The following is a 27,125-nucleotide window of genomic DNA, read 5'->3' on the forward strand; positions in this document are numbered from 1 at the left end:
CCTCTTCATTTTCTGCCATAAAAGTGGTGTCATCTGCATATCTGAAGTTATTGATATTTCTCCCAGCAATCTTGATTCCAGCTTGGCATTTTCTGGCTTCATCCAGCCTGGCATTTTGCATGATGTATTCTGCATATAAGTTAAATAAGCAGGGTGACGGTGAACACTCTTGACATACTTCTTTCTCAATTTTGAACCAGTCCGTTGTTCCACGTCGGGTTCTAACTGTTGCTTCTTGACCTGCATAAAGGCTTCTCAGGTGGCAGGTAAGGTGGTCTGGTATTCCTATCTCTCTATTTTCCAGTTTGTTGTGATCCACACATTCAAATGCTTTAGCGTAGTCTATGAAGCAGAAATATGTGTTTTTCTGGAATTTCCTTGCTTTTTCTGTGATCCAACGGATGTTGGCAATTTGATCTCTGATTCCTCTGCCTTTTCTAAATCCAGTTTATACATCTAGAAGTTCTCAATTCACATACTGTTGAAGCCTAGCTTGAAGGATTTTGAGCCATTACTTTGCTAGCATGTGAGATGAGTGCAATTGTGTGGTAGTTTGAACATTGTTTGGCACTGCCCTTCTTTGGGATTGGAATGAAAATTGACCTTTTCCAGTCTGAGTTTTCCAAATTTGCTGGTGTATTGAGTGCAGCACTTTGATAGCATCATCTTTTAGGATTTGAAATAGCTCAGCTGGAATTCCATCACCTCCACTAGCTTTGTTCATAATGGTGCTTCCTAAGGCCTACTTGACTTCACACTCTGGGATATCTGGCTCTGGGTGAATCATCATACCATGGTGGTTATCCAGATCATTAAAGTTTTTTTTTTTTTTTTGTATTGTACACAGTTCTTCTGTGTATTCTTGCCACTTCTTACTATTTTCTGCTTTTGTTAGGTCTATACCATTTCTGTCCTTTATCATGCACGTTTTTGCATGAAATGTTCCTTTGGTATCTCTGATTTTCTTGAAGAGATGTCTAATGTCTAGCCTTTCCCATTCTATTGTTTTCTTCTATTTCTTTGCATTGATCTAACCTTTCTTATCTCTCCTTGCTGTTCTTTGGAACTCTGCATTCAGATGGGTATATCTTTCCTTTCCTCTTTTGCATTTTGCTTCTCTTCTTTTCTCAGCTATTTGTAAGGACTCCTCAGACAACCGTTTTACCTTTTTGCACTTCTTCTTCTTGGGGATGGTTTTGATCGCTGCCTCCTGTACAATGTTAGGAACCTCCATCCATAGTTCTTTAGGCACTCTATCAGATCTAATCCCTTGAATCTATTTGTCACTTTCACTGTATAATCATAAGGGATTTGATTTAGGTCATACCTGAATGGCATAATGGTTTTCCTACTTTCTTCAATTTAAGTCTGAATTTTGCAATAAGAAGTTTAGTCCATATGGTCTAATGCATCATTTAAGGCCTGTACTTCCTTATTAATTTTCTGTCTGGATTATCTGTCCATTGTTGAAAGTGGGGTATTAAAGTCCCTCACTATTATTGTGTTACTGTCAGTTTCTCTCTTTTTGGTTGTTAGTATTTGCCTTACATATTGAAATGCTCCTAAGTTGGGTACATATGTATTTACAATGGTTATATCTTCTTCTCGGATTGATCCCTTGATCACTGATCATATTACATGCATGAGTAAACCCTCCAGCAGCTTCCCCTTCCTCTGTGGGAAAGACAGTCCTCCCTGCTGTGGCCAGAAGGCTGTGTGTCTGGTCCCACGGCCCCCTGCACCCGTGCTGGGCTCCTCCGGGCTCTGGGCCCCCACCGCTCCCGTCCCTGGGCCTCCGCACGTCCTGCTGCCGCCCTCTGTGCTCGGAGGCCCCTCCACCGTCAGCGCCTCAGGAAGGCATTCCTGCTCCCCCAGAGTGGGCCAGATTCAGCCCGTCACAGACCAGCCAGCCTGGGCCGCCCCGTGCATCCCTCACTGCTATACTTTTAGTCTCATTCCTGTGCGGTCACGGAACATTCAGCTTATGCCCGCTCCATCGGGAGCAGGCTGTGCGCTGTCGGTGTTGCTGAGTGAATGCACGGTCCCACCCACCCCGTCCTGTGTCCCGGTTCCTGCCGTCCGGGTCCAGGCCCTCGGGCTGGGCTGTGAGCGCACCCCTGTGGGCCCCTGCCCGGACTCCCGCCTCTGCTCCCCTTTTCCTGGGCTTCAAGGCCCCTGGGCGGGCTTCCCCTGATGCTGGTCTGTGGGGCCGCCTGGTGCCGAGCCCCTCGCTGGCTCTGGTCCCGTGGGCCGGGCCTCTGCTGTACCCGGGCCGCTCAGGCCCGTGTCAGGGGCTCTGGGGTTGGATCCGATCACCGGCATTGACTGTCATCTCCAGGTGGACACCGTCAAGTTTATTCTTGTCATTTTCACAGCAGTTTTGAAACGCAGGTATGATTTTCTCCGGGTTTTATTGGAGGAAATCGGGTTTCAGAAAGCGACTTGTTTGGCGTCATCTGGCAAGCAGGGGCATCCTGGGGTTCCAGCTGGGCTGCCTCCCCCGGCCACCGTGGTGGGGCAGGCCCACCCAGGACCTGCGGCCAGCAGGTGTGTGCTCTATATACACACAGCACACACACTATACCACACACAATTCAGTCAGTTCAGTCACTCAGTCGTGTCCGACTCTTTGCGACCCCATGAATGGCAGCACGCCAGGCCTCCCTGTCCATCACCAACTCCCACAGTTTACTCAAACCCGTGTCCATCAAGTCGGTGATGCCATCCAACCATCTCATCCTCTGTTGCCCCCTTCTCCTCCTGCCCCCAATCCCTCCCAGCATCAGGGTCTTTTCCAATGAGTCAGCTCTTCGCATGAGGTGGCCAAAGTACTGGAGTTTCAGCTTCAGCATCAGTCCTTCCAATGAACACCCAGGACTGATCACCTTTAGGATGGACTGGTTGGATCTCCTTGCAGTCCAAGGGACTCTCAAGAGTCTTCTCCAACACCACAGTTCAAAAGCATCAATTCTTTGGCTCTCAGCTTTCTTCACAGTCCAACTCTCACATCCATACATGACCACTGGAAAAACCACAGCCTTGACTAGATGGACCTTTGTTGGCAAAGTAATGTCTCTGCTTTTCAATATGCTGTCTAGGTTGGTCATCACTTTCTTTCCAAGGAGTAAGCGTCTTTTAATTTCATGGCTGCAATCACCATCTGCAGTGATTTTGGAGCTCCCAAAAAATAAAGTCTGACACTGTTTCCACTGTTTCCCCATCTATTTCCCATGAAGTGATGGGACCAGATGCCATAATCTTAGTTTTCTGAATGTTGAGCTTTAAGCCAACTTTTTCACTCTCCTCTTTCACTTTCATCAAGAGGCTTTTTAGTTCCTCTTCACTTTCTGCCATAAGGGTGGTGTCATCTGCATGTCTGAGGTTATTGATATTTCTCCCAGCAATCTTGATTCCAGCTTGTGCTTCATCCAGTCCAGCGCTTCTCATGATGTACTCTGCATATAAGTTAAATAAGCAGGGTGACAATATACAGCCTTGACGTACTCCTTTTCCTATTTGGAACCAGTCTGTTGTTACATGTCCAGTTATAACTGTTGCTTTCTGACGTGCATATAGGTTTCTCAAGACACAGGTCAGGTGGTCTGATATTCCCATCTCTTGAATAATTTTCCACAGTTTATTGTGATCCACACAGTCAAAAGTCTTTGGCGTAGTCAATAAAGCAGAAATAGATGTTTTTCTGGAACTCTCTTGCTTTTTTGAAGATCCAGTGGATGTTGGCAATTTGATCTCTGGTTCCTCTGCCTTTTCTAAAACCAGCTTGAACATCTGGAAGTTCACGGTTCACATATTGCTGAAGCCTGGCTTGGAGAATTTGGAGCATTACTTTACTAGCGTGTGAGATGAGTGCAATTGTGTGGTAGTCTGAGCATTCTTTGGCATTGCCTTTCTTAGGGATTGGAATGAAAACTGACCTTTTCCAGTCCTGTGGCCACTGCTGAGTTTTCCAGATTTGCTGGCATATTGAGTGCAGCACTTTCACAGCATCATCTTTTAGGATTTGAAATAGCTCAACTGGAATTCCATCACCTCCAGTAGCTTTGTTCATAGTGATGCTTTCTAAGGCCCACTTGCCTTCACATTCCAGGATGTCTGGCTCTAGATGAGTGATCACACCATCGTGATTATCTGGGTTGTGAAGATCTTTTTTGTACAGTTTTTCTGTGTATTCTTGCCACCTCTTCTTAATATCTTCTGCTTCTGTTAGGTCCATACCATTTCTGTCTTTTATTGTGCCCATCTTTGCATGAAATGTTCCCTTGGTATCTCTAATACCACACACACACATCACACACACACGCGCATATACTCTTTTGTAAAGCATCATTTTCCGTTATTATTCACCGCAGCATGCTGAGCGTGGTCCCTGCGCGGTGCGGGGGCCTGGTCTGCCCGCTGTGTACAGAACGTCGGCACCTGCTACCCCAGACTCCCGTCCTGCCCTCCTCTCCTCCCACAGCCGCAAGTCTGTTCTGTGTCCCGTGAGTCTGTTTCCATTTTGTAAATCGGTTCGCTTGCGTCATACGTCAGATTTCACATGAGTGGTATGTGATAACACATTAGCGACGGCTGTCTTTCTGCCTCACTCACTGTGATGATCTCTAGGGACACCCGCATGGCTGCAAGTAGCGTCAGTTCCTTCTTCGCTGTGGCTGAGGAGTACCCCACTGAGGGTGTGCACCGCGTCTTCCTCCCCCATTCCTCCGTCAGGGGCATTTAGGTGGTTTCCGTGTCTTGGCTGTCATGCGTAGCATTGCTGTGAACACAGACGTGCATGCATCTTCTTTGAATTAAGGTTTTGTCTGAATATATCCCCATGAGTGAGACTGCGGGACCATGTGGTGACTCGGTTTTTAGTTTAAGGAACTTCTATGCTGATCCCCCTAGTGGCTCGGGGAAGTTTGGTAGTTCTTTAAAATGTCAAATGTAGTTCCCGTATGACCCAGCAGCTCCACTCACGGGCATTTATCCCAGAGAGGTGAAAGCACAGAGATGTTTACTGCAGCATCCTTCAGGAAACCAAAGTGGAAGTGACTGATGTCCATAAATGGGTAAATGTGTGAGCGGTGTGGAGGAATGTTCCTCGGCCACAGAGAGGCATGAGGTGCTGACGGCGGCTCCAGGCGGCGCCCTTGCGGACACGGTGCTGTGGGGGGAGCAGGACGCCAGGTCCCCTATGGTGTGATTGCGTCTGTGTGAGACGTGAGGACAGGGGAGTCTGCATACAGGCCATGGTGCCCAGGCTGGGAGGAGGGAGGGAGCGGGGAGTGGCAGGTGAGGAAGTGGGGCTCCTTTTCGGTGGAAACGTTCTAACTGGGTCGTGGTGATGGCCGCACGACCCTCTGAATATACTGAACCACCAGATGGAAGCGTCGAGTGAGTGGATGGCGTGGGTGTGAACCGCCTTCAGCCAAGCCTCTAAAGTCGGGGGGCAGGGTCGTGGACGGCAGGGTGGGGGAGGGGCCAGGGCAGGGGCTGCTGCAGCCCGGAGGGAGGGCCGGGGGGCTCCGCCCGCTCTTCAGGGCGCGTTTCCGGGTCGGTCGGGGCTGTCGGACCAGCACGGGAAGGAGCTGGGGAGTGAGTGGGGTGCGGCCCCGCCGAGGGGTGGCCGCGCTGCCTCCACCGAGGACATGGGCTCTTAGAGGAGGCTCTGAAACCCTCAGCAGAACCCTGGGTGCTGGGGAAATGGTAAAATTCCTGTGCTGTTTGTCTGATGGCCTGGATCCCCAGGGGTGCGCCCCTGGGTGCCCGCTGTGGCCGGTGTCCGCCCCACCTGACCTCAGGGGCCTATTCTGAGCAGCAGAAATAGCTCGGTGGGGAGGGGAGGGGAGGGGAGCAGAGTTGAAAAACTCCTAAGAACATTACCTTAAATGAAGACCATCACAAGAATACTTTAGCAGCAAGAACTTGAAAGCCACCCAAGCTCAAACAGGGGATGACTACACAAATGGGGTGCATGTTACTGTGGAGCTGGGCATTATATAGCTGTTTTAAGTAAGAAAAGGAAAATTGTCATGATAAACAAAAATACTTGGGACAAAATTTTACATGAAAAATGCAGAATACCACACTCCCAGGTGGCGCTGGTGGTAAAGAACCTTCCTGCCAAGAGACACAAGTTCGATCCCTGGGTCGGGAAGATCCCCTGGAGGAGGGCATGACAACCCACTCCAGGATTCTTTCCTGGAGAATCCCATGGACAGAGGAGCCTGGTGGGCTACAGTCCACGGGGTCACAAAGAGCCACACAAAACTGAGTGACTCATTTGAACAGGAAGTTAACGTGCTGTTGCAGGGAGGGGGCAGGGCTGGCGAGACCCCGACTTAGCCCAGGGAGGGGGCGACTCTGGGGTTGGATGTGGGTGCCGCCTTCCTGGACCAGAGGCTGAAACCCACCCTGGGTGGGTGTGGATGGGCGCCCGTGTGTGGGTCTGGGAGGAGGCTCGGTTCTCACTGTGAGCTGGCTCCTCGCCTGGGTGGTGTACTCGGGTGGAATGAGATTCAGGAAAGCCACGTGGTCTGTGCGCTCTGGGTAAGGGAGGGGGTGCCCAGGCTGTTTCTGCCTCTGTGAAATGGGTGTGTGTGTGACTAAGGGGGTTCTGCACAGCCCTGGGGGCGCATGCCGGCCGAGGGGTGCCGCTGCTCCCGAGGTGCTACTGCTGAAGTACCCTTGAACTTAAAGGGATTAAGTAAAGAAAAGCTTAAAAAACTTTATTGTAGTTGATTTACAGTATCATGTTTCAGGTGTATCACATCTATTATAATACACAGAGAGCCACACTTTTTTAGATTCGTTCCCATATAAGTCCCTACAGAGTGTCGAGTAGTTCCGTGTGCTATACAGTAGGTCCTTATATGTATATCTATTTTACACACGGCCGTGTGTATCTGTCAGTCCCAATCTCCCAATTTATCCCTCCCATCCCTTCCCCCCTTGTTAACCATGTTTATTTTCTACATCTGTGACTACATTTCTGTTTTGTAAATAAGTTCATTTGTCCCATTTCTTTCACATTCCACACGAGTGATATATTCATCTCTGTCTGACTGACTTCACTCAGTATGATCCTCTCCGGGTCATCAGTGCGTCCTCTGCAGGGCTGAGTGACACCCCACGGCGTGCACGCACCACGCCCTCTTTACCCACTGCAGCTGACGGACGTTCACGCTGCTTCTGCGTCTTGGCCGTTGTGAGCACTGCTGCAGTGGACGCCGGGGCGCACGTGTCTTTCCAAGTTACGGCTTTCTCCAGGCATACGCCCAGGAGCGGGGTTTCAGGGTCATGTGGTAGTTCTGTCTTTAATATTTTAAGGAACCTCCATACTGTTCTCCATAGTGGATGTAACAATTTGCATTCCCACCAACAGTGTAGGAGGGTTCCCTTCTTTCCAGGATTCAGTTTGTAGACTTTTTGATGCTGGCCATTCTGACTGGTGTGAGGTGATACCCCACTGGAGTTTAGATTTGTATTTCTCTAACAATTATTGATGGTGAACATTTTTTCATGTGCTTTTTAGCCAACTGTATGTCTTCTTTGAAGAAATGTCTGTTTAGATCTTCTGCCCCCTTTAAAATTTTTTTATGTCGAGTTACATGAGCCATTTGTATATTTTGGAGATTAATCCTTTGTCAGTCTTTGCAAATATTTTCTTCCATTTTGTGGGTTGTCTTTTTGCTTATGGTTTCCTTTGCTGTGCAAAAGTTTTAAGGTTTAATTAGATCTCATTTATTTTTGTTTTTATTCTTACTACTCTAGAAAATGGGTCAAAAAAGATCTTGCTGCAATTTATGTCAAACTTATGTCATGTTTTCCTTGAAGAGCTTTATAGCTGTCTGGTCTTACATTTAGGTCTTTAATCCATCTTGAGTTGACTTTGTGTTATGGTGTTAGGAAGTGTTCTAGTTTCATTCTTATACATGTAGGTGTCCTGTTTTCCTAGCACCACTTATTGAAGAGGCTGTCTTTATGCCATTGCATATTCTGGCTGGCCTCCTTTATCAAAGATAAGGTGCCCACAGGTGAGCGGGTTCATCTCTGGAGTTTCTGCCCTGTTCCACTGATCTAGATTTCTGTTTTTCGTGCCAGTACCATACTGTTTTGATGACTGTAGCTTTGTAGTTTAGTCTGAATTCAAGGAGCCCGATTCCTCCAGCTACATTTTTCTTTCTCAAGATTGCTTTGGCAGTTTGGGGTCTTTTGTGTTTCCGTAAGTTCCAAAATTATAAAAATTATAATTTTTTTTGTTCTAATTCTGTGAAAAGTGCTATTGGTAATTTGATAGGGATTGCATTGAACTTAGTCTGGAGATTACTTTGGGCAGTAGAGTCATTTTGACAATATTGATTCTTCTGAGAGCACGACGTGTCTCTTCATCTGTCTGTCTTTTGTTTCTTTCATCAGTGTTTTATAGTTTTCTGAGTGCAGGTCTTTTGCCTCCTTAGGTAGGTTTACTCCTAGGTATTTTATTCTTTTTGATGTGATGGTAAATGGAATTTTCCCCTTCACTTCTCTTTCTGTTCTTTTGTTGTTAATGTATAGGAACCAAGGGATTTCTGTATATTAATTTTGTGCAACGTTAGCTTTAGTGGTTCTCTGGTAGCACTGTTAAGATTTTCTATAGTATCACGTCATCTGTGAACAGTGACCGTTTTACTTCTTCCTTTCCAATCTGGATTCCTTTTATTTCTTGTTCTTCTCTAACTGCCGTAGCTAGGACTTCCAATACTATGTTGAGTAACAGTGGCGAGAGTGGACACCATTGTCTTCGTCCTGATCTTAGAGGTGAGGCTGCAGTTCTTCACCATCAGAAGGATGTCTGCTGTGGGCCTGTCACATCCGGCCTTTGTCCACAGTCTTAGCGTCTGGAAGAGCCTTCCGCAGTCTGTGGGCAGAGCCATCTGCGCTCGGGCCTCTGGGATGCTCACCCTGCCCCCTTCACCCGCAGCTGTTCCTTCTGCCACCATGAGGAGCATCTTCAAGAGGAACCAGGAGCCCATGGTGGCTCCCGCCACCACCACCGTGCCCGCCGGCCCGGCAGACAACTCCACAGAGAGCGGGGGTGCGGGCGAGGGCAAGGAGGACGTGTTTGCCATGCTCAAGGAGAGGTTCTTCAACGAGATCGTCAAGCTCCCTCGTGAGTGTCCCTGTGCTGGGCGGGCCATGGGGGTGAGAAGGCTGTGGGCTCTCCTAACATCTGGGCTCTAGGCTGGATCATTTGGCGATCGCCTTCAGGACCGGGGGTGGTGGGGGCAGCAGAGTGGTCTGTCACTAATGAAGGGAACAAGGGGGTTATGAGCCCTCACCTCCCTGGGCAGAATGTTCTTACGACTTAGAAGAAAACGTGAAACCTAAAGATGAAGTCTTCCAGCTACACTTTGAAATAGTTCTGTTACAAGATAACCCTCCCCACTAAGGCTTCCCTGATAGCTCAGTAGGTCAAGAATCCACCTGCGATGCAGGAGACCCTGGTTCAATTCCTGGGTGGGGAAGATCCCCTGGAGAAGGGAAAGGCTACCCACTCCAGTGTTTTTGGGCTTTCCTGGTGGCTCAGCTGGCAAAGAATCCGCCCGCAATGCGGGAGACCTGGGTTTGATCCCTGGGTTGGGAAAATACCCTGGAGAAGGGAGTCGCTACCCACTCCAGTAGTCTGGCCTGGAGAATTCCATGGACTGTATAGTCCATGGGGTCACAAAGATTCGGACACAACTGGCCGGCTTACACTAACTGCTTCATGGATTCCTGGTGAAAATGGTGAGGAGACACCCGAGGGCCAGCCGCATGCCCCCCGAGGTCATCAAGGAGCTCGACCCTCTCAGCACTGCACACGAAGGCTGCCCCCAGCCCCATCAGGGCTGACGAGGGCCGTCCCATCCTCCGTGTGAGCCAGTCACATCTCAGCAGAGCCCGGCTGGGTTTTAACTATGGGGTGTGGACTGCCCGGCGGGCACCGCTGACCCCATCTCCCCATGGGTAGTACCCCCCTGGGCGCTGATCGCCATCGCCGTGGTCACGGGCCTTCTGCTGCTCACCTGCTGCTTCTGCATCTGCAAGAAGTGCTGCTGCAAGAAGAAGAAGAACAAGAAGGAGAAAGGCAAGGGTGCCAAGAACGCCATGAACATGAAGGACATGCGGGGCGGCCAGGTAGGGGGGCTGGGCTGCGCTGCCAGCAGGGCTGGTCCAGGCCGAGCCCGCAGGGGGACGGGGACCTGGGCTCCTCTCTGCCCATCTCCCGGGGGGGCCCAGGCCAGAAAGAGCTCGGAGGTGTCCCCGTGTCTCCTTTTGGGAACCTCACCTTGCTGAAGGAGTCAGTGCGGAGGATGGCAGGAGGGCTGAGCCTGGAGGCCTCAGCCTGTGCGTGAGGGGGACCTGGGAGGCCTCAGCATGTGCGTGGGGGGGACCCGGGAGGCCTCAGGATGCGTGTGGGGGCCCATGTGCAGGGCAGCCCCCAGCTCCACGTGGGCTGGTCTGTGCTGCGGCGTTTCTCACCACCTTCTCCTCTCTTCTCCCTGTGGACGCGCCCGGCCTGGACACCCGGCCCACACGCCTGGTACGTGTTGCCCAGGGTGGCGTCCTGCCCAGGGAGGACTGGGGCCCCCACCGGCTCCGGGGAGGGCTCTGCATGGGGGCGCCCCCCCCCCCCCCCCCCCCGTCTGTCCCTGATGGTCCCTGCTCTCTCAGCCCCCCAGGACGATGACGATGCAGAGACGGGCCTGACGGAGGGCGAGGGCGAGGGCGAGGAGGAGAAGGAGCCCGAGAACCTGGGCAAGCTGCAGTTCTCCCTGGACTACGACTTCCAGGCCAACCAGGTGGGGGGCGGGGACACGGGCCGGCTCCAGGGAAGGCCCGGGTGCTGTGCCGGCCTCAGGCGGGTCACCACCTCCCGGGGTCACGCGGTTCCCTGGGGCCTGGGGGGCTGACGGGTGCCCGCTGTCTTCACAGCTCACTGTGGGCGTCCTGCAAGCCGCGGAACTGCCCGCCCTGGATATGGGCGGCACCTCGGACCCTTACGTCAAGGTCTTCCTCCTTCCAGACAAGAAGAAGAAATATGAGACCAAAGTCCATCGGAAGACGCTGAACCCCGCCTTCAACGAGACCTTCACCTTCAAGGTGACAGGCGGGGAGGCGTGGCGGACCGTGTCCGGGGCCATGACCCAGGCCCAGAACAGCTCGGCGGGGACCAGAGCCCGAGTCTCTGCCGTGTCCATAGCCTCCAGACGCCCCGGAGCTGCCCTGACCCCTTCATCCCGCCTGTGCCCTGCAGGTGCCTTACCAGGAGCTGGGTGGCAAGACCCTGGTGATGGCCATCTACGACTTTGACCGCTTCTCCAAGCACGACATCATCGGTGAGGTGAAGGTGCCCATGAACACGGTGGACCTGGGGCAGCCCATCGAGGAGTGGCGGGACCTGCAGGGCGGGGAGAAGGAGGAGGTGAGGCGGGGCGGGGCGGGGCCTGCGGGGGGGGGGGGGGGGGGGAGGTGAGGCAGGCGCGGGGCGGGGCCTGCGGGGCGGGAGGGGGGGGTGAGGCGGGGCGGGGCGGGGCCTGTGGGGGCGGGGGGGAGGTGAGGCGGGGCGGGGCGGGGCCTGCGGGGGGGGGGGAGGTGAGGCAGGCGCGGGGCGGGGCCTGCGGGGCGGGAGGGGGGGGTGAGGCGGGGCCTGCGGGGGGCGGGGGGGAGGTGAGGCGGGGCGGGGCGGGGCCTGCGGGGGGGGGAGGTGAGGTGGGGCGGGGCGGGGCCTGTGGGGGCGGGGGGGAGGTGAGGCGGGCGCGGGGCGGGGCCTGCGGGGGGGGGGAGGTGAGGCGGGGCCTGCGGGGGGGGGGGAGGTGAGGCGGGGCGGGGCGGGGCCTGCGGGGGGGGGGAGGTGAGGCGGGGCGGGGCGGGGCCTGTGGGGGCGGGGGGGAGGTGAGGCGGGCGCGGGGCGGGGCCTGTGGGGGGGGGGAAGGTGAGGCGGGGCGGGGCGGGGCCTGCGGGGGGGGGGGGTGGTGAGGAGGTGAGGCAGGCGCGGGGCGGGGCCTGCGGGGGCGGGGGGGGGGGGGTGAGGCGGGGCCTGCGGGGGGGGGGAGGTGAGGCGGGGCGGGGCCTGCGGGGGCGGGGGGGAGGTGAGGCGGGCGCGGGGCGGGGCCTGCGGGGCGGGGAGGAGGAGTTGGTGAGGGTTAGGGGGCCTGCGGGGCGGGGAGGAGGAAGAGGTGAGGCGGGCGCGGGGCGGGTGGGGCAGGGCCCCGCGGGTCAGCCGCCCAGTGAGGCCACAGGTGCTCCTGCTTCCCCCGAGGCTCTGTGCCCGCCTAGGGCCAGCGACCCACCTGGGGCCTTGTGTGCCCGCCGGGAAGGCCCACGCTGTCTGAGCGGGTTCTCAGCAGGGGGCTTGTCTTCCTGGGAGCGGCTGCAGCACTTGCTGCACACTCACTGACTGTGAGCGCCCACTGCGCACAAAGCCTCCGTTTAGACACTGCCCTCCGAGCACCAGCTGACTGTCACCCAGCCCCTGGGTGCGGGGGAGGTGGCCGGCCTTGGCCCCCGGGGCCACCTCTGAGACGCTTCGGCTCCGAGCCATGGCAGTGGCGGAGACCACCGTCCTCCTCTCTGGTCACGAGGCCCCTGCCCTGTGGCACTAACACCAGATGAGAGGTACCAGGGGCTCTGAAAACCACCTCGCACGCTGCAGGCGGGACGGCTGTGATCAGAACAGGGGAGGGCCCTACCCCCTCTGCTCAGCCCGGGGAGGACCCCACGTCCATTCAGAGCCTCCGGGGCCCCACCGGCACGGTGCCCACAGCTCCAGGGTCTGCCCGCCACAGGCAGGGCTGGGCTGCCCCTGGCCGAGGCCCCAAGGGGTCAGCCGTGCTGGCGGCTGCTGAGATGACCTGGACCCCGCTCCCCTGGCAGCCGGAGAAGCTGGGCGACATCTGCACCTCGCTGCGCTACGTGCCCACGGCCGGGAAGCTCACCGTCTGCATCCTGGAGGCAAAGAACCTGAAAAAGATGGACGTGGGCGGCCTTTCAGGTGCGTGCAGGGCTGCTGGCCGCCACCGGGGGTGCCCGAGGTCCACCCGCGGCCCGAGCCCTCAGGCTACCCCGGGAAGGGGCTGCAGGGCTCTGCTGGGCCGGAGAGCTGACCGCCCGCCCTGGATTCCGCTAGTGCTTGGGGTCCGAGTCACCTTGGGCAGGCCGGTTCCCGGCATGCATGTCTCACTGCCCAGGTCGGAGGACGGGTGGGGTGGGTCCCAGGTGTGTCCCCGGCCCAGGACAGACGTCACCAGGAGCCCCTCGCCCCTCACTGAGCCGCAGGCTGCGGCGGGTCGTGGGGGCAACGCCTGTGACCACCCTGGCCCGGGCTGGCGGTCCGGGGTGGGCTCAGGGCCTGCCTGCTGCGCCCCACAGACCCCTACGTGAAGATCCACCTGATGCAGAACGGTAAGAGGCTCAAGAAGAAGAAGACGACGGTGAAGAAGAAGACCCTGAACCCTTATTTCAACGAGTCCTTCAGCTTCGAGATCCCCTTCGAGCAGATCCAGGTGCAGGGCTGGTGGGGCTGGACACGGGGCCGGGGCTCACCGCTGAGCCCCGCGGGCGGGTGAACAGACGGCCGCCACCCTGGGGCCTGGATCTGGGCGCTTCCCGAGCTGCCCCTGGTGTGGGCGGCGGGCCTCTCAAGTGTGGCCTCTGTCACTCTGCAAGGAGGGGTCTGCCCTTGGGCTCCACGGGACCATCTGGGTGGAAGGAGGGGGGGAGGCTGGGGCGTGCCGCTTGCGGACTCCTGCCCACCCTCCCTCCCTCCCTCCCTGCCTCCCGCAGAAGGTGCAGGTGGTGGTCACCGTGTTGGACTACGACAAGCTGGGCAAGAACGAGGCCATCGGCAAGATCTTCGTGGGCAGCAACGCCACGGGCACGGAGCTGCGGCACTGGTCGGACATGCTGGCCAACCCCCGCCGGCCCATCGCGCAGTGGCACTCGCTCAAACCCGAGGAGGAGGTGGACGCGCTGCTGGGCAAGACCAAGTAGGGCCGCGGCCGCGCCGCCGCCGAGACCGAGCCACGGGCGCCGCAGCCGTGCCCCCGCGAGGCGCCCGGCCCGTCTGTGTGGTCGTGTCCCCGTCCCCTTTTTATAAGGACCCTCCCCTCCGACGGCCGTGGGAGGAGGGCCCCCAGAGGTGGCGCGGCCCGCCCGGCCCGCCCCGGGAGCTGTCCCCGCTGCATGCCCGCGCCCCACTCCTGCGAAGCTGCACCCCAGGCTCACCCCGAGGCGGCGCTCCCGGCCGGCAGTGCAGCCTCTCCCGTTCCCTGAGCGTGTGGCCCCCCGAGACGGCAGCACTGCTTGGCTCCAGACAGGGCCGGCACTCCGGCTCCTGGATGGGCGGGGCGCCGTGAGTGGCTGCTTCGGAGGCAAGGCGTGGAGACTGGACTGTGCAGAAGTCACCACCCCTCGGGCTGGTTTCGGGGACACCACGGACCTGAGCTGGTGGCTGGACTCACAGGGGGTCTGTCCGTCCTGCGACCTCACCCTGTGGACGGGAGATGTCAGACCGTGAAGACACAGAAGGGCCCCCTCCCAGGGAGCTCGCGACAGGCCTGCTCGAGCCTGGCCTCCTGGTGGGAGACGCGGGTGCTGGCCCCTGTCTGGGACAAGCGCTGAGCGGAGTCTCCTGCCCATGCCCGTTTCCTCTTTTAATCTCAGTGGAGCAGCGTGGTCTGCGCAGATGTGGGGGCTTCCCGAGGAGGCCGTCCTTGGGCCCAGGTGAGCAGGGGGGTGGTGGCCGGCCGGCCAAGCTCGCTCAGGGGTGGCCCTCCTGTCATCCCCTGGGGCCCCCATGCTGGCTCACTGCTCACCCCTTCCCCAGTGTTGATAAAAAGCCATATATACGTGAGTCCTGTGTGCATGGAGTCTCCTTCCCACCCATAGCCTGGGCAGGAGCGGCAGCCCCCACCACCCCCGGCGGGCTCCCTCCTACCCTCGCGGCCGCCCAGGGCCCGGAGCTGCTCCCCTATCATCCCGCGTCCCCCACCCAGGCAGATGGCCGTGCTAGGCAGGCTCCCACCGGAGGAAGACGCCGGGGCCCTGCTGCGCATGCGTGCAATGGGGAGGGGGCTCAGCCGTGCTCAAGGGCCTGCGTCCCGGGGAGCCCCTCTTCACAGGTGGGAAGGGGGCAGCCCTGCCTTCAGGGGTGGGTGACCACAGAGCGGTGGGATTCGGTGCTTCCTCAGGGCCCCCCCTCCCTGTGCCCAGGACTGGCCTCCATCCTGACGCGCCTGCTGCTCTGGGGGTCCTGAGCCTGGACGCTGGGCTGGCTGAGGGGCGGGGTGGGGGCAGCAGGGTCCTCTCAGGTGCCAGCCGGGCCCAGAGGAGCCGTCTGAGCAGACGTGTCTGCTGGTGATGCACGCGTGCTCCTGTCTCTGCCTGAGGGTCCTGCCCCAGGTCTGAGTGTCGGGGGTCGGAGTCCCCCCTCCCTGGAGTGAAGGTCGCCAAGAGGGAAGCAGCAGCAGGGGTGCCTTTCATGGAGGGGCCGAGAGTGACAAGTGAAACCCAGGCCCCCCGAAACCGGAGGGGGCAGCAAGCTGCTTCCTCCCCGCTCCCAAGCAGGGGCTCCCGGCTGGGGGCATGGGAGTGGGGGCAGGGCCGGTCTCAGCACAGCCTCAGCCCCTCCTCCCACGAGACCACACACGCTCCTGCTGCGGTGGGCTCTGGGCCCCACAGAAAGGGCTGGGGTCCCCGTGGGGGGCTGCGGGGAGCAGGGTTGGAGGAGACCCCACCCCCCCGGGTCCTGCAGGGTCCAGGTCAGTTCTTGGCCCCCCCAGAGAGGCTGTACCCCCCCGCCACCCCCCCCACCCGGTTGCGGCACACACGGAGGGGTCCCGGGCCTGACGGTGGTGGCCCTCAGCCCCGGAGGCCAGATGCCAAGTTAAATGTGAGTTTCAGCCAAACCACCAGTAACAATGTGCGCGTCTGCCCTCAGCGATGGCCGGGACACTCCCGCACCCACTGACCTGTGTCTGTGCTCCGGCGTTGGGCAGCCTCATCCTGCGGCCACTCCTGCCCCGCCAGCTGGGGGGCAGAGACAGGTCACCAGGGTTGTACCCGTTTTCGAGCTGCAGTGCTGGGAAGGGGATCCTGTGACCTGCAGACGACAGAACAGGAGCCTTCTGAAGCCAGCCGAGCCTCTGCCCCCACGCGCGTTCAGCTGCACAAGAGGGCGGCCAGCCATGCACACGCCGCCCCGCCCCGCCCACGCATGCCAAGCTCCGCGCCCACAGCCGCATGGCCGCCCCCAGAGCCCAGCTCCGCCTCACACCCCCGAGCTGCTCCCTGACCCCGTGTGTGAAGTCCGCGTCTCCCCCAGCTCCCCACGCCCAGGGAGTCGGCCACGGCCGGCCTGACACCGCAGCTCCACGTCTGTGGGCAGAGCTGCCCTGGCGCCCTGCGTGTGGTCTGCTCCTCCCCCCACTGTCTGAATCACTGAAAAGCCATACGGGGGTCTCCAGGGCCGCCCTCTCGGAGCCCCTGGCCCCTCTGACCAGCTCCCCTCAGGACACTTGTGAAGGGCTCGCCTGCTGTCCCCCGCCCCGCGTCCCGAGGACAGACGGGTGTCCCGGGCTCCTGGTGGGGCCCCAGCAGTGTCCCCCCGGCCCTGCTCCATGTGGGGGCCTGTGGAGACGGCCCGGGTGCGTGGGAGCCGTCGGTGGCTGGGCCTGTGGTCGGGTCCCGATGCCCCCTGGGTGGACACACAGCCCTGCTTCTGAGACGCTGGGGGGATGGGGGCGGGGCCCCGGGCTGGAAAACAGGTGCGCTCAGCTCCTGCCGTTGGGCAGGGACACCCCGGGAGTGGGCAGCCACAGCTCCTCTGAGGTGGGGGTGTGGGATCCCTGTCCACACCCAGCCCCGCCCCGCTGCCCCCTCGGGAGGAAGAGAGGCGGGAGGGGGACCGCGGACCCTGAGCCCCGAGCCGTCGTGTTGGACCCAGAGGACGGCAGCCCTGCCAGCAGCCCCCGAGTGGGGTGCCCACCCCAGCCGAGGCCACAGCAGGGCATGGCCCCCGCGCTCCACAAACCGGGGGAGGGGGTGTGGGCAGGATGGACCCCAGACCCTCAGAGCAGCCGGGTGTCCTGCCCCGACCCCTCCTGTCCCAGCACCAGCGCTACGGCTTCTGAAGCCCCCAGGCCAGGGTGGGCAGGCCCAGGCCCCTGCAGCGTGCGGCCCACCGGGACCCCCAGCCCGCCTCACAGGAGGACGCGTGTACAGCCCCCCCCCCGCCCCCGCTTGGCAGCGCCCCCCGCCCCCCTCCATGGACTCTGTCTGGTCTCTCGTCAATTTGTTCTTTTGTAACGAGCAGCATCTCCTTATTAAAGAAAAGAGCTCAAAGCAAGCTGGGGGTGGGGGTCTCCGCTTGTTCCTGCTGGGTGGGGTGTGGGCATGGTTCTGAGATCCCAGCCCCGGGCTCAGCACCTGCCTTCAGGGGCTGGGGAGACCAGACCAGGCTCAGGGGGGGCGGTGGGTGCACGGGGCCCCCAGGGCAGCTTCTGGCGGCGGGGGGCCTTCAGGGAGGAGGGGTGGACCAGATCCCCGGTGCGCCACCCCCTCCCCCCCAGCCAGCGGAGCAGGCCTGGGCACCCGCGCAGGCTGAGCCCATGGGGTCTGCGGAATGTCGACGCCTACAAGCCCTGGGTTAGCTCGTGGGAGAAACCCGAGATGTCTGACCTCTGAGGCCAGGGCTTTGGGGCTTTTCAGGGAACAGGGAGCACCCCCCACCCCCCGCAACACTGACCCTCACCTCAGCCTGTGGCGGTCTCCTCGGGGGTCCTGGCAGGCCCTGAGCACCGGGGGCATCTGGTTCCGACTCCAAAAGAAGAAGGCAGAGTGCCCTCCAGGCTGGCCGGGGGGCTCGGGAGGGAGCGGCCAGGCCGCAGCGGTCCCCGGGTCTCTAGGTGACGCGTCTCCGCTGACAGCCGGCCGCGAGGAGCCCTCGCTCTGTGCCTGCTCCTGAGCCCCGGACCGCAGCCGGGCGACCGCGGGGGACAAGGCGCTTGCCCACTTCCCGGCCCCTAGTGTGGTGACGGGGCCTCTGCAGGGCATGAACAAACCGGGAGGTGGGGGGGGCAGCACGGGGTGGACGCAGGGCCAGGCCTGGGCAGCCGCACGCTGAACGCCACCATCTCCGGTGACCCTGTCAGCTGCCTTTACGGTCTGAAGCTCTGGAGGGGCTCTGGCTCCCCCGACCCTAGCGGTGGCCCTGAGACCCCGCTGCGGAGGACAGAGGCCAGGGCCTGGCCCCGAGCCCCAGGGCCACCGCCGGACGCCAGGCAGCCCCACAGACGCCCCCCAGGCCCCTTGGCCACGCGGCCGGCCCAGTGACGTGGGGACGCCACCCTGAACGTGCCGATCGTGTCTGAGCTTGGACACTAAGCAGGGTCAGGCCAGCTGGGAGAAATACCACAGGCTGGCCTAGACGTGAGGTTCTATGAGCTCCGTTTCCTAAACCTCAGAGACCATCACAAAGTTAAAACACAATTTAATTTACTCATTTATAAATACTGTTGTGTTTACAGGCATCATACAGACGTGAATATTATTATTCCCAAACTTTCAAACACAGAATACTTAATAATACTATATAACAACAACCAGTAAAACAAAACCATTCACCTCAGGGTTGAAAGGCCACTCAAAAGTTGCATAAAAATACATTCAGCTCACGAAGTGCATCTGGGCCCCTCTCTGAGCCCGTCCCCCCGGTGTGTGTACACGGAGATGCTGTCTCAGAGGAGTTGGGGGGTGAGGTGACGGGCGGGGGCGTGGGGACCCCAGGGAGGTTCTCACACGTGTGCTCCACCCAGTCGGCCAAGGCCGCAGAGGGGACGGGGGGGGACGATGGGGACCAGAGCCACAGCCTGAGGCAGAGCCCCTCGCGGCGGGTTGTGGGGGACACAGTCTTCCCTCCCGACCAGACAGCCGGCTTTTCGGGAGCTCGGAGGGCCCCGCCTCCAGGGGGCCTGGCTCGAGGCCGGTCCTCCCTCCCAGGATGGCTGGTGGGGTGGAGAGGGTGGAGCCCGGAGCCCCGCCAGCACCCAAGACCACCGAGGCGCCTCCAGCTGGAAGCAGGGCCGCCCCCAGGCCCCTGCCAGGCCAGGCCTCCGGCCCAGGGAACATGCGCAGCAGGGAGCTTTGTAACCCAAGTTGGGGCGACTCGAGGAAAACCACCCCTCCTCTGAGCACCATGGGCTCCGAGAAAAGTAAAGACTGAGCGTGAAGATGATGAGGGCGGGGGAGGGTGAAAGGCATGTCTGTTCCGGAAGCACACAGGCGCCTCCCGAGGCCACCTTAAGCGGCCACCCAAGGCAAAGACCACTCTGGAGTCCCTGTCAGCGAGCAGAGGAACCCGAGCGGCCCGAGAGGAGAGGGGCGGCGGGGGGCAAAGAGTGAGTTAACAGAGCCGGAGGAAGCCGGGCTGAGGCTGTGCCGTCTCCAAGCAGCAAACACGCTACACGCAGGCTGGAAGCAAGAGCGACCCCCGAGCGCAGCACCCCTCAGGGGGACCAGACTCTCGGCGGCTTCTGTCTGCAGTCTTCTCCCCAACCTGCCGTCCAGCCCGGCCTCCCAGGAGGCGGCGCCGCCTCTGTCTGGCCTTTCCTCACTCCAGATCCCGCTCACTCCCCAGGAGCCGTGACAGCGACAGCTCCCAGGCCCCCAGGAGTCAGCACAGGTGACAGACGCAGTCCTCAAAGGAGGCTGCACGCTCCATCCTGCAGCCCTGCTCCGGGCAGGGACCTGGGCCCGGGACAGCCCGGGTGCAGTCCCGACAGCCCCCAGGAGAGGCTGGTTCCCACCCAGGAAGGTCCTCTGCCTGCCTAAGGCAGAGCTAAGACGGGCGGCCGCTGGGGAGAAACGCGGCCCAGGGCCACCAGGAGCCACACCCGCTCTGGGAGGGCCGTTCATCCAGAGGCTCGCCCGGCCACCAGCGGGTACAGCCACTGCCCTCCACGCTGAATTCACTCTCCCGCCTAAACACTTAAACAGTTTGAATGGAGAAGAAAACAAGAATTTATGACGTTAGAACAAGCAAAATCTGAGTGTGAGAAATTATCTGGTCTCCTTAGGAATCAAAAAAATCACGGACTCTCAGGTCTGGAAGACCCGACCCCAGCCCAGCACAGCGGCACGGCTGCCCAGGGCAGGCCCAGCCCCAAGGCCCCGATGCCCGACCCTGTCCTTCCAGCCGCTTCCTTCTGCCGCGCCCCTGCCTTCTCACAGTGCCCGAGGACTCACCTCCCAGGTACTGACACCTGCCCTGAAGCTCAGCATGGGGACAGCGCTCGGTGCTGCCCACTGGGCCCTGACCGGGAGGACCACCCACGCCCACCGCCAGAGGCGGGGGCGCCAGGGCTCCCCCGCCGGGTGGAGCTGGGCCCTCCCTGCTTCCCGTCAGAGGCATGCGGGCTGGAGCCCCGGGAAGCCCCTCCGTGCTGTCCCCACTGCCTCGCACCCGCAGCAGCGCCCACCCCGTCGGGCCCCTGCGCCAGCAGCCTGGCTGGGAACCAGAGGCGGAAACGGGCTGCTGGGTCCATCCCGGCAGCCCACACTCAGGTGGGGCGGGGGGCTGCTCTGACAGCCCGACCCCTCCCTGAGGCAGGCGGTGGGGGCAGGGGGAAGCCAAGGCCCTGCGGGAGGAGGGGGAGCCGGAGGCCCCGGTCCTTGCGTCCAGGAGCAGCGGCCTCAGGGACGGGATGGCGAAGTGGCCAGGCTGCAGCCGGAGGCCTGGTCATCAGGCCTGGACAGGCGGCCTCCCTGAAAACCGCAAACCAGCGATGACGAGGAGCCTCCCAGCCGCTGACCTCCTGCTCAGGCGCTGCGGTGACGAGGTGGAGCCCCAGGGGCAGTGAGGAGGCCCTGGCCACCACCTTAGACCCGCATGGCCTGGAAGGAGACCTGATTCATGGTCTCCTAGAGTGAGCTGGTGAGGCCTGAGACCAGCCACAGGGCCCGCCCTCCCGAGCTGGGGCCTGTCTGACACATGAGGGCTGCAGGAGGCGCCCGTGGCCCAGAAGGCCCAGCCGGAGCCCCTCTGCCCACTCTGCCCAACGCGAGAAGGGCAGGGTGACCCCTCCCACTCAGCCTCCTCCTCCTGAGAGCCAGCCCCGTGCCTGGGTCAGCGGTCAGAGTCAAGGGCCCCTGCGGGGTCCCCCAGAACAAAGGGGTGCTGCATTGAACACTGGAGCTTCCTCTGACGCGGCGTCACCCCTGGCCCGCCCATTCCCACCGTCAGATCCCTCATCGTGCGCATGGGGAGGGTCTGCACGCCCTGAGAAAGCAATTTTGCCCCAGAAGACAGACCTCCTATCTGGAACTGGAACTTTGATCGATCATAGCTCTGGGTTAAGGAGTACGGGGAGCTTCTGAGGGCCACAGAGGAGCTGGGGCACTCTGGTTTCTGACAGACAGGTAGTGTCTGCTGACAACTTCACACTGGATGTCAAAAGCAGCCCCAAAGCTGACCTGCATGCTCACACCAGCCGAGGGACAAAACTCCGACAGAAAGCACACGTGTAAGTGTTGACACCAAGGCATCACCAAGGACTCACGCCCGAACTCTGTGCTGGACCAAGGGGGTGGTCCGTCCAGGCTTCTGTCTGGGGGAGGAGGCTGTGACGGGACGAGTAGTGAGCAAGGAGAGCAGGCCATGTGCGGACGGAGCTCAGGGTCCCCAACTATGCACGGCAGGGCTGGCATGTCACAGGGGGCCTCAGGAAGACCTCCGCTCCCACCAGGAACCTTTCTGGCTATCAGCGTCTCCCAACTTTCCAGTGATCAAGGCACAACCCCCAAAGCTCCCTGACCCAAGGTGGGGTCCCTGGACACGGCTATGGAGCGGGACCTTGCCCCTGCCAGAGCCTGGACTCACTGCTGCTCCTAAGCAAGCGAGTGCCTCTCCCCAGACACGCCAACAGTCACCAAGTCAGCTGTCCTGGAGGCTCCTTGTTACGATGGCATGGACCCCACTCACGTCCGCCTCCATCAGCCCGCCCCATGCCCTTCACAAGCCCTCAGGATGGGAAATCAGGTCAAGGGAACCGAGGCAGGTTTTCTGGTGAAGCAGCTGCTGTGACGGGGGGATAGGCGGGCTGAGAGCCCGGCCCGGCTTCGCGGGGCCTGGCCAGCGTCTGCACCCCGGGCACGCGCAGCGGGGACACACGGAGGACAGGGCCAGCACAGAAACGGGGTATGAGCGTGGGCCTAAGAGACGCGGTCACCCGAGCTCGGGCGGGCGCTGCAACAGTCACGTCACCAGGAGGCTGGTGGAAACGCCGCCACCATCAGCATCTCCGCGTGGACTCAGAGCAAAGTCAGGTCCTGAGAGGCAGGGGCGAGCGGGCCCCTCACGGAGCCGCCGTTACCTCGGACCGGGCGTCCCGGGGTCGGAGCTCTCGGTGCGGGGGGCTCACCGCCCAGGTCAGGCGCCACATGGGCGAGCGGGCGGGTGGCAGGAGGCCGGGTCTGAGGCGGGCCTGGCAACCCCAAGCCGCCTCCGGATGCCCAGTCGCTGAGGGTCGCCGTGGTGCCTTGATGGGAACTGTCTGAGCCGGCGAGGGTGCTGGGGGCCCGCTGAGGGTACGGCGGCGGCTGACAGCAGAGGCAGGTCCCGGCTCGGCCGGCGAGCACAGACGGGCACGGACACGGACACGAGCCCCCCGTCAGCCCCGGCCGGGCCTACTTGGACAGTTTGCTGATGACTCTGATGAGGGCTCCGTTTTCGTCTTTCAGCCTCTGGTTGTCGGACTTGAGCTCCGTCAGGACCTGTGGGGCAGAGGAAGAGGCGTGAGGCTGGCGTGACCCCCGCAGGCCCGTCCCTCTGTGAGGGTGACCAGTGTCAGCTCACGGCCCCGTGGCAGGGACACCCTCTCCCCTTCCTGGGCAAGTGACTCTTTCCTGCGTCCTCCCCGGGAGCACTCTGGTCGGAGAATCTGGGGCAGGCACACGCTAGGGACACAGACGTTCAGAGGGTGGTGGGGGAGGCAGGAGGCGGGGGGCACAGCTCGGGCCTCCGCTCACACATACAGGACGACGTGCGGGTCCCACTGCTGCAGCCGGGGGAACGGGACCACTGCGGCCCCCGGGGCTGTGGCGCACAGGGCCGGGGCTGCCGTGGGGGGCAGACGCGCTGTTCCGTCAGCCCTGGACCCTCACACCCGGCTGCTCGACCTGTGGGACGAAGGGAGCAGCGGCCCCCAGCCCAGGCCGGGCGCTCCCACGGAGGCGTGGGGTCCAAGCGCCCTGATGGCCCCGCAGGGACGCGGCTGGTACGGGAGGCGGGGTGCAATAGAGAACCTGTTCACCACGAGGACAACTGAAATCTCTACTCCCATCCGCTCAGGGCAAATGTCCTCTGCTCAGTCATTCAGGTCTATAGCCCCTGTTGGGCCATGTTCCTGGGTCCAGGTCTGGCTCTGCTGGTAACACTCAGGGGCCAGTGTGATCCCTGCAAAGGATGGAACTGTCCCCTCAGCCCCTTACAGATGAAGCAGGTTAAGTCGCAGACAGACGTGTGTGGATCGCAGACAGAAGCGCTGGTAGAGAACAGAGGTGTCTGGAGTGTCAGGACGGCCTCTGGGGCTGGAATACAGCCAACCTCACGGCCACAGATGTGGACAGGAGCCCAGCATCACCGTCCATGCACAGCCCCTCACAGGAAGGCCGACACTGACGCTGCCGACACGGGGCCACATCAGGCACCCGGCTCTCTTCTCTGGGTTTATCACTTTGTATCTAGAAAGGCCCGCCCCTGCCCTGGTCCCCCACAAAGCAGGGACTCCGAGGGGCCCGCAGCTATGGCGTGGCATGTAGGAGGGCGCTGATCCAGATACACCAGAGCAGAGCGATCCTCTGCGCCCCTACGATGCCCACCCCGGCCCCATCAGAGCCTGGACGGCATCCCTGCCCACCCTCAGCCTCAACTGCTCAGACGCCTGGGCCAAGAGGCTGGGAGAGGCCCTCTGACGTGCCCTCCCAGGCTGCCGGCAGACGCCCAGGCCATGTTTCCACAGCGGGCTCTGGGCGGGAAGAAGCTCCATGTGGGAACGGCCATGTCACCGCCAGCAGCTCTCAGGTCGGGTCTGAACTGCCCCTTTTGAAAACATGTACAAACATGGCCTCGACTCTCGGGAGATTCACTTCCAGGTTAAGACTCGATTCTCTGGGAAAACTAGGCCGAGGCACTTTCTCAGCCACCCGAGCTTCTGCTGACAGTTCGGGAACCCTTGGAAAGGACGGAAGGGGTGCAAACGACCAGAGAGGCTGGCGCTCAGACAGCAGAGGTCGGCCTGCCCCACACTCTCCCAGTGACCTGGGGCGAGTCACTTCTCACTCAGATGACTCAGTTCTTCCCACAAGAACAGTGACTGGTCTCTCACTGAACGGGAACGTGTGGGCACAGAGCTTGGCATGGGCCCGCACAGATGACCACCGGCCCCGGGGTCCCCAGCCCCGCCAGCGTGGGGTCCAGCCCCAGCCAGGCCAGGGAGCTTCTGCACCAGAGGGCGGGACTGAGAAAACTGGGCCATCTTTTGGGGTGCCCAGTTCACCCCGAGTCAAGTGCTGATCTCCCTGAGTGGAGCGTGGCCCTCATGTACCTTCCCAGGAGGCCAGGGGCTGCTTGCCCGGTGGGGGGACCCACAGCATGCCTGACAGGAATGGGGGGAGGGGGTTCAGACCCGGCGGGTGCTAGCTGCCAGCTACTGACCCAGAGGTACAGCAGACAGACAGAAAGAAGAGCAGGCCTCAGTCGGGACTGATTATATTGTTGCTGGAAATTAAAAACTCATTTCAGAGAGTGAGACTGCACAGCAGGGAGGACCGCTCAGGCCACCTTGGCAGGAAACACACTAACCGTGAGCCGGTCTTCAGACCATATGAGGGAGAGCCTCTGAGTCCAGTGGACGTGGTCCCTGGTCCTCCGGTGACCGCTCACGGCCACCTGCCTGTGGCCCTGTCAGGGAGGGCCTGGCCATGGGAGGGGGCCTTGCCCCAGACCCAGACCTGTGATGGGCAGGAGGACACAGACCCCAAGACGGGAGAAGGCAAGACCCAGTGCGGGAGGTGGGTTTTGAGGAGCAGGCTCAGAGCCCCTGCCCAGAGCTCGCTCTGGGCACACACAACAGGCGAGGAGCTCTAGACACCCCGGACCTCAGCTCAGAGGCTGACCAGCGCGTGGGACCCAGCCCCGGGCGTCTGAGCCTGCAGCCCCTGCCCTTGGTCACAGTCACCCCAGGCCTGACCTGACTGCTCCAGGGAACAGGCTGCACTGGGGTCACAGCTGACCGAGAGCCCGATCTCCCCGAGGTGTTCACACACAGGCCAGGACCCACGGACCCGCGTGGCCACCTTGAGGGAAGAGTCTCAATAGGGCCCAGGCCAGGCCCCTGCCCCACGCCTGCAGACCACCAACCTTCACAGACCCCACACGCGTAGGCTCTGGGGGCAAATGCAGAGCCCGAGGCTGACAACAGAGGGAACGTGCCTGGAGTGGAGGGGGGGGGGGGGAGGCGGGACTAGAGCCCCTGGGGGTCCGAGCCCTCGACGGCCTCCGAGAGTCTGGCCACAACGCGGGTCAGAGCCCGGTTCTCGGCCTGCAGCTGCTCGTTCACGTGCTTCAAGGTCTGAATCTGTTTTAGCTGGTGGAGGTTCTGCAGAGAGTGAGACACGGACGGACAGACAGACAGGACAGGCCAGAGAAGAGAGAAGTGGGACAAAGAAGTCACATGACTGTTTCTGCTTTTGGTCTGCACGCAAGGAAGGAAAGGTGAGGTGGAAGGTGGCGGGTGGGCAGGTGGGGCTGGGGGCTGGCTGGAGCAGAGGTGAGTCTGGGGGCTGGTGTCCAGGGCTGCCCTGCTGCCCCCTCCTCGCGTCCTCCCAAGAACTTGGATCCCAACTCCCATCTGTTTCCTCTCTGGGTTCTTATTGCCTCCCTCATGTTTCATTTTAAGTGGAGTGAGGCCTGTGGGAGGTGCTCCTGAAGCAGGCCCCGACGTTCCCCAGACACACCGGCCCCAGCAAGGCCTGCTCTGCTGCCTGGAAGCCAGGGTGGAGACCTGCCCCCTGCCCTGGCTCAGGGCTGGGACCTTGTCTCAGAAGGCAGACAAGTGGCCGGCGCCAGGCCCGTCCAGCGGTCACCCGGGACAGTGGGGTGGATGGAGCAGGGTAGCGCGCCCATGGCCGTCCCGTAAAGGACTACGGCCAGTGATAAACAGGATCCTGCCTGGACCAGCCCTTCCCACCAGGCCTCTGAGCCTGAAGCTGAGACCATCAGCTTTGAGAGGGAGAAAACGGTCTCGCTGCGAGAACGGACTTCACAGATGGAGGCGATGACCTGTGGGTTACGTGACTACAGACAGGTCGCCAGGCACCAGAGAAGGGTTTCTGCCTACGCAGAGGGGAAGGACAGAATCGGAAGGTCAGAGAGGCTATAGTTTTTCATGAGTGAAAGAAGAAAACGAGAGGCAGCACGAAGGGGAAATGCTGAAAAGGAAACACACGCAGACAGATGCTGACTCTTGACCCACAGACAGAGACTCGCCACCTGGGAAGTGGGAGGGCGGCCCACGGTTCCCAGGAGCCCAGAAGGGCCAGGCCAGGGGGTCCTCTCAGCGAGAGGGTGAGTGGGGTCATGGTGCAGCGCGTGGGGCCAGGCGCAAGGACCCGTGGACAGTCCACAGTGCTGCCCCTTCCCTGGGGCTGACAGGACCAGCGCTTTCGGCAGTCACAGTCCCTCCCTGAAGTGGTCCTTGCCTCCTAGAGCGGCGTTCAACTAGGAGAAGGACTCTCAGAACCCATGAGCACAGGCGGGTCGAGGGGAAGAATGTGGCTGAGGGAGCAGGGCTGAGAACAGGCGTGGCAGGGAGCAGCCGAGCATGGGGCCAGGGTCAGCCAGGGATGCTTCCAGAGCAGGAAAACAGAACTCCAAGAGCAGTGTCCTCAGGGACAGGATGCAGAGCCTCCCATGCCAGCGCCTGGGGGAGGGGAGGGGAGGGGAGGGGAGAGGAGGGAAGTGGAGTGAGGAGATGGGGGAGAAGACTTGAGGAGATGTGGGAGGGAGGTGAGGAGATGGGAGAGGGGTGAGATGGAGGAGGGGT

The 27,125-nt window shown here is 60.7% G+C and overlaps 2 protein-coding genes and 3 long non-coding RNA genes across 9 annotated transcripts in view; 1 reads left to right on the plus strand and 4 right to left on the minus strand.

The window, feature by feature from the left end:
• Nucleotides 1-4,944: 4,944 nt before the first annotated feature.
• SYT2 (synaptotagmin 2) lies at nt 4,945-14,016 on the plus strand. The gene is made up of 9 exons (XM_061161127.1): nt 4,945-5,072; nt 8,966-9,154; nt 9,995-10,161; nt 10,707-10,826; nt 10,960-11,127; nt 11,282-11,449; nt 12,901-13,018; nt 13,396-13,529; nt 13,810-14,016. The coding sequence occupies exons 1-9, from the start codon at nt 5,069-5,071 to the stop codon at nt 14,014-14,016; spliced, it is 1,275 nt and encodes a 424-aa protein (XP_061017110.1). The 5' UTR covers nt 4,945-5,068.
• Nucleotides 6,743-10,438, minus strand: LOC133069486 (uncharacterized). Its single transcript, XR_009695888.1, has 3 exons — nt 10,313-10,438; nt 10,050-10,079; nt 6,743-9,288 (listed from the first exon to the last, which is right to left on the minus strand). It is a non-coding gene; the product is annotated as an uncharacterized LOC133069486 (long non-coding RNA).
• LOC133069485 (uncharacterized) lies at nt 10,820-14,276 on the minus strand. 2 transcript variants are annotated; one of them, XR_009695887.1, is made up of 5 exons: nt 14,251-14,276; nt 13,570-13,724; nt 12,318-12,987; nt 11,291-11,425; nt 10,820-11,043 (listed from the first exon to the last, which is right to left on the minus strand). It is a non-coding gene; the product is annotated as an uncharacterized LOC133069485 (long non-coding RNA). The 2 variants fall into 2 exon arrangements; XR_009695886.1 differs by lacking the exon at nt 14,251-14,276 and having other exon boundaries at nt 13,570-13,822.
• A 23-nt stretch (nt 14,277-14,299) lies between these two features.
• On the minus strand, nt 14,300-17,890 carry LOC133069487 (uncharacterized). Its single transcript, XR_009695889.1, has 3 exons — nt 17,777-17,890; nt 15,996-16,126; nt 14,300-14,515 (listed from the first exon to the last, which is right to left on the minus strand). It is a non-coding gene; the product is annotated as an uncharacterized LOC133069487 (long non-coding RNA).
• Nucleotides 17,891-18,497: 607 nt separating this feature from the next.
• The window catches only part of PPP1R12B (protein phosphatase 1 regulatory subunit 12B), a 166,974-nt gene continuing 158,346 nt past the window's right edge, over nt 18,498-27,125 (minus strand). For all 4 annotated transcript variants that reach the window (XM_061161132.1, XM_061161131.1, XM_061161130.1 and 1 more), the window contains one exon: nt 18,498-22,794. In XM_061161132.1, the coding sequence (XP_061017115.1) occupies nt 22,708-22,794 (87 nt within the window). In that variant the 3' untranslated portion in view covers nt 18,498-22,707. The remainder of the gene's footprint in view (nt 22,795-27,125) is intronic.

This window comes from Dama dama, chromosome 14, assembly GCF_033118175.1.
Source record: "Dama dama isolate Ldn47 chromosome 14, ASM3311817v1, whole genome shotgun sequence".
NCBI classification, from domain to species: Eukaryota; Metazoa; Chordata; class Mammalia; order Artiodactyla; family Cervidae; genus Dama; species Dama dama.